The 5,266-nt window shown below is 36.6% G+C and overlaps 1 protein-coding gene across 1 annotated transcript; it reads right to left on the bottom strand.

Annotated features, from left to right (window-relative positions):
* Positions 1 to 989: 989 nt before the first annotated feature.
* On the bottom strand, positions 990 to 4,858 carry LOC127832414 (uncharacterized). The gene is made up of 4 exons (XM_052357877.1): positions 4,473 to 4,858; positions 2,935 to 3,004; positions 2,089 to 2,286; positions 990 to 1,117 (listed from the first exon to the last, which is right to left on the bottom strand). The coding sequence occupies exons 1-4, from the start codon at positions 4,641 to 4,643 to the stop codon at positions 1,107 to 1,109; spliced, it is 450 nt and encodes a 149-aa protein (XP_052213837.1). The 5' UTR covers positions 4,644 to 4,858; the 3' UTR covers positions 990 to 1,106.
* Between the last annotated feature and the right edge of the window lie 408 nt (positions 4,859 to 5,266).

Below are 5,266 nucleotides of genomic sequence, written 5' to 3'. Positions count from 1 at the left end.
CCAGCGTCTAAAGAATACAGTTACTTCTTCTGGTTTTTGCTATTCAGTTTGCAAGGCAATTCATTCGCATCCTGGGCAATCATTTAATTAAATTGTGTTGTTTTTGTTTGCTATAATAATTTGTTTTTAAGTTAATAATTGTTGTAGATATTTTAAAATATAAACATATGTAACTCCATTTAAGATATTTGCGCGGTGTATCGTTGTGTATCTGCCAAATAAGGATGTTGAGTTCTGATAGTGTTCCATCCACGTGGGAGTTTATGGCGAAATGGTCGAGAATTCACACACTCGAACTACTGAATATCGGCTAAATATACTATGATCACACACAGCAGTGGTTCACATTTTCACAATTGTTTGAAAGTTGAAATTAGAAACACATTTTCCAAATATCCGCTGGTTATCGACTCTGCATACTTTTTTATGTAATCGCTGGTGTACGGTAGTTTATTTATAACATCGATACGAGTAAGATTTACACGTGTGCACTTGGTTTGGAACTTAGTTGAGCGGTGCTCTGTTAAAAGGGCGTTTACTACATGTGCGTTAAGTGTCGTCCCAGATTAGTCTGTGCAACCCGAACAGGCTTAAAAGGGAGGACACTTTCCGCCTAAACTAGATTTTTGCTATGAAAAGAATTTCTAGAAGCGAAAATTATATTAACAGCGGCAAGTGTCGTCCCAGATTAGCCTGTGCGGACTGCAGAAGACACTTTACGCACATGCATTAAACCCCATTTTTACAGAACACGGCTAAATTTTAAATCTGCATTCGCCGTTACCTACCGTTTCAACGTAGGATTCCCCTCTACCGTTGTTAAATCTCAAATACACAACGCACACAGTTATATCTAGTTGAAATCAATTTTAAATGCGTAGACGAACATTGTTGTGAATAGTGTAACTGGTCAAACGTGAAACAAACTGATACACCTTAAGTTATTTAAATATAATTGCGTGGGACATCATTAAAACAAAAAACGGACGGGTTTTTGTATTACTTTATGTCTGTTCTTGATGAAAATTATAAAATGTTAATATAAATGTCAAATCTTTCCTCGTGGAAAGTATCCAATCTTACTTCTTCTTCTCGATAGTCTGATACTACATCGGAACTGCAAGAAAAAAGCAGCTTGTTTAAGGAAACAACTTTAAACATTAAACTCAATGAAAATTATACATAATATAAATAAAATCTTACGATATTTTATCGAACGATCATATTATCTGACACAATTATTAAAACTATTAAACAGCAATACTAGCTTAAATGGGGAGAGACGAAATATGGTGTTATTTATAAAACACGATCAGGGTGTAGGGTCACGTGACTTTATGTTAATGGATGTAATGGATGCTTTTTCAAAAATAAAAAAACCACACAATTTTCTGAAGAATTTCCAGTTGTGCATAAGAGACAGTTTTGTTATGCGGCCTATGACTTTGTGATAAACATCAGAATTAATTAATTTAATAAGCCTGCGTTCTTGGCCAAAATTCGATGTTTGCAACATTCATTTACACGGTTATGCTGCACCTATTTCAAAAGTATTCGATTAGTATTTTTTAAATCTTAAGATATCGGCACAAACTGCAAAAAACAAGTTCTTTTATGAATTAAAGATTTTTGCAAACATAGTTTAATAACTTTGAGATATTTGCAAAAATAAAGTTCTTAACGGTGTGTTTTCACTGTGTCTAGTCAGTGTGTAATAATCTGTGAAACCCGTTGATCATACACCCTGCCATTCCTTTAGTATGAAGAATTAAAGCGATGTATGTAGTAAAGACAATTCCAACATAGAAGAAGTATTAACCCTTTGCATGCTGGGAAATTTGTCGTCTGCTAGAATGTCGTCTGCTGAATTTCTAAAATTACCATTTTTTTCAAAGAATACTATCAGAAAAGCAAACAGTTTAGATCCTGATGAGACGCCATGTTCTGTGGCGTCTCATCTGGATCCAAACTGTTTGCAAAGGCATTCAAAATCCGGTTCCAGCACTGAAAGAGTTAATAAACGTGTCAGAAGAAAAAGAAGATAATGACCAAGACACATTATTAGAAGACCTTGCATAATCACCCTACCAATTCTTCGCACTTCTTTCTCAGGTCGACGTTTAACTCTTGGCTTTGAATAGTCAGGAGCCAGTTCTCCGTAGCGTGCCGGATGTATGTAGCTTGCGCGCGCAACCGTGTTCTCTGTGTGCCGGATGTTTGGAAGGAAGCCGTTTCTCTTATCCAAATCAACATAGTTCATTGGCCCACACGTGAAGTTTACCTGACCTGAATTCAACAGATGTGAATGCAAATAAACCCATTTATGCCTAGCGTCTAGAAAAAAAGGCCTTGGCAAACAGCGTAGACCCAGATGAGACGCCGCATGATGCGGCGTCTCATCTGGGTCTACGATGTTTGCTTAAAGGAATTTCTGTAAGAAATATTCTAAATATAGAAATAAGTATATTAGACGTACCTTATTTTAAAAATAAATTGATCCAATTTACAAGGATGGGAGAGTCCACTGGGAATAAATGAGTTTAGGACAGAAAATGAAAACAGTCTAACTTAAGATTAAAAATTAAGTATTTCTAACGTTTTGAGACTTTTCAGGAAAAACAAAATGAAATTAATGATGATAATTTTGTTGAGAGCAAGGAAGACAAGACGCAGGATGTACTGCAGCACTCTTGAGTGTTATACCAACACATACCAACACCAACCAACATACCAACATATGCTAACACCAAATATCAAATGATTTTTGTGTTCAATATCAAATAAGGTTAATACAATAGTGAGTTATTTGCTGTACGCATTTCTGTGTTACACACCATCATTCGCTGAGATGGCAATTAAGTTCGGTGGAACAAAAACGGTAATTTTTTTTTTAAAGAGGGGTCATTAATTTTCCGATTAATGATTTATACTTACGAAGATGTTGCACAATCTCCGGGTCTTTATGCAACTGTCTGTTAGGGCGTGGGTGCCAAATGAGGTAAGTCTGAAAGAAAACAAAAGTTTGTCGAAGTCCCGCAATAGTGATGATATCAGCTGATGCCGTAATAAAAGTAGATTTAAATCAAAATAAGAAAATAATGTGTATATTTATGTATTAAGACGATGTACTTTATGAGTCTGAATAAACTGCCAGCTTGTCTGTCTGTCTAAATATATTTATATGATAAAATTGTGCGTCCACAAATCCATCGCATAAGAAAAATTCATGCAAGTTTGAATGTTGAACGCTCGTAAGTGTAAGGAATTTTCGTTGGCGAGGTTTGTTTTAACACACAAGCAATAAACGTACATGTTCCCGCGGTAAATCATGTAAGCTCCTCCAATTATTTTGTTGCAAAGGTATACCAAGCACAACAGTCGAGCAATTTAATTTCATAAACACCATCACAATCAAGCCACGAATTCTATGTTTGTCATGAGCGGGGTCGTTCAATTTAAGTTTCCGATATTGCATATTTGCAATTTTGCAAAGAACTGTTTCGATAACCGATTCCTATAAGAAAATTTTCTCAAACAATAAGCAAGGATGATGGAAGAAGATGTCACGATCCCGCATAAAGTCTTGATTCACAGTGGAACATACGACAGACCACCATAAGCAGTCGAACACCAACTTTTCAACCCCTAACAACTGCAGTTTGAAATAAATTGTTTTCAAATTTTAAAATTATACTAGATCTATATACATTTATATATTTCATAAAACTCCTGGTCGTGGTTAGTTTGAACCCGAAGGCATGATATGAAAAAAAAATTGAGGAAAATTTTTCACACACTAAATATCAGTTAAATATTGAATTAAAAGTTCAAAACTTGCAGTGTCAAGTTTTTTTTATAAAGTTTATTTAAATTGAATAGGCAAATGTATATCAAGTGTTCGATATTTGAGGCGTTACAAGTTTTTATCCCAGTGGACTGAATTAAACAAATTTAGCAAAGGAAGACAATACGGCATAACATGCCAAATAACGAACCTTTGGGCCTTGCGGTTTCAGTTAAAAAAAAAATAAGTTTAACACATTAGAAAGCCGTTATATGTACCGTTTTTCTGTATACGAGTTGTTATTTTGAGAAAATGAACGCAATTTATACTGATTGTTATCATTAAATACAATCCGTTTAATTGTTTTTGTCTGTTCGAGCCGCGCTCTTGGAAAACCGGGCTTAATGCATGTACGTAAATTATCGTCCCAGATAAGCAGGTGCAGTCCGCACAGGCTAATCAAGGACGACACGTTCCGCTAATAGGGAAATTTCCGTTCAATTGAAGTCTGTTATGAGCGAAAATCCAGTCAAACCAGAAAGTGTTGGACCTGATTAGCTTGTGCGGACAGCACAGGCTAATATGGGGCGATACTTTAAGCACTTGCATTATACCCCTTTGTCCCAGAGCGAAGTCCATTTATTTTGCATTTGTGTCAATACGCTTCGTAAATATCCCACTGTTATACCGATGTACTGGGTATGTGCTGGCGAGTCAGTCCAAGCGGATGTGGATTACCGCGGCGAGTCGGTGAGAGCATTCGATGTTGAGGCCTGTCGCGCCAGTCCCGGAAGTCTCGAAAGTCCAGAAGAGTTGTTGTCCTCGGGTGATGGAACTTCCTGGTGAACACGTTCGTCATTTTTCCACTTCTAATCAATAACCTTTCAATCAAATCCTTCTATACAACACCGTCGTTATTTCACGAGCGCGTTTACTACGTTGCGTGAAAAATGTTGTTTATGATAGTTAACAAACTTTACAAAGATTAATATTACATGAACATGTTTAGTTCGTTACACTAAGTTTGTAACTAAGCGATTGTAGCGACGTCACAATCAACGACATGACGTGACGCGACGTTCAACGTCTGGTAGCGGCAGCTAGTTTCAAACGACGCTCGACGTTGTGTTTAAATGCTCTTGATAATCGTGCTAACATAAAGAGGCTGATTTCTGCAACATCGTTTGCAAATCTCGTAAATTGCAAAACTTTAAAGCACTAACACAATAGAACAAAAAATTACCAGTCAGAACGACAAAGGGGTGCATATACAGTTATAATGGCGTTTAACACCCTTTTTATCCTTCTAATTGGTATATTTATCGTTCTGGAGAGTTGTCGTGTCGGTTGCTGTAAAACCGCAAACACGAGAAATAGAAAAATATAGCCGCGAGAATGACAAAACGGGCGTCAATGCGACATTTGTCGCTCTTTTGTTGTGATCGCGGATGTACTTGGTTCTGGAGTGTAAGTATTATTGAC

This window comes from Dreissena polymorpha, chromosome 5, assembly GCF_020536995.1.
Source record: "Dreissena polymorpha isolate Duluth1 chromosome 5, UMN_Dpol_1.0, whole genome shotgun sequence".
Lineage (NCBI taxonomy): Eukaryota > Metazoa > Mollusca > Bivalvia > Myida > Dreissenidae > Dreissena > Dreissena polymorpha.
The sequence above is the reverse complement of the archived record's forward strand: the minus strand, read 5'-3'. Positions and strand labels throughout refer to the sequence as shown.

Coding starts and splice junctions, on each gene's coding strand:
- LOC127832414 (XM_052357877.1), bottom strand. CDS start 4,643: ATGACGAACGTGTTCACCAGGAAGTTCCATCACCCGAGGACAACAACT. Junction 3,005..4,472: donor AGCACATACCCAGTACATCG/GTATAACAGTGG, acceptor GTTTTCTTTCAG/ACTTACCTCATTTGGCACCC. Junction 2,287..2,934: donor GGAGATTGTGCAACATCTTC/GTAAGTATAAAT, acceptor TGTTGAATTCAG/GTCAGGTAAACTTCACGTGT.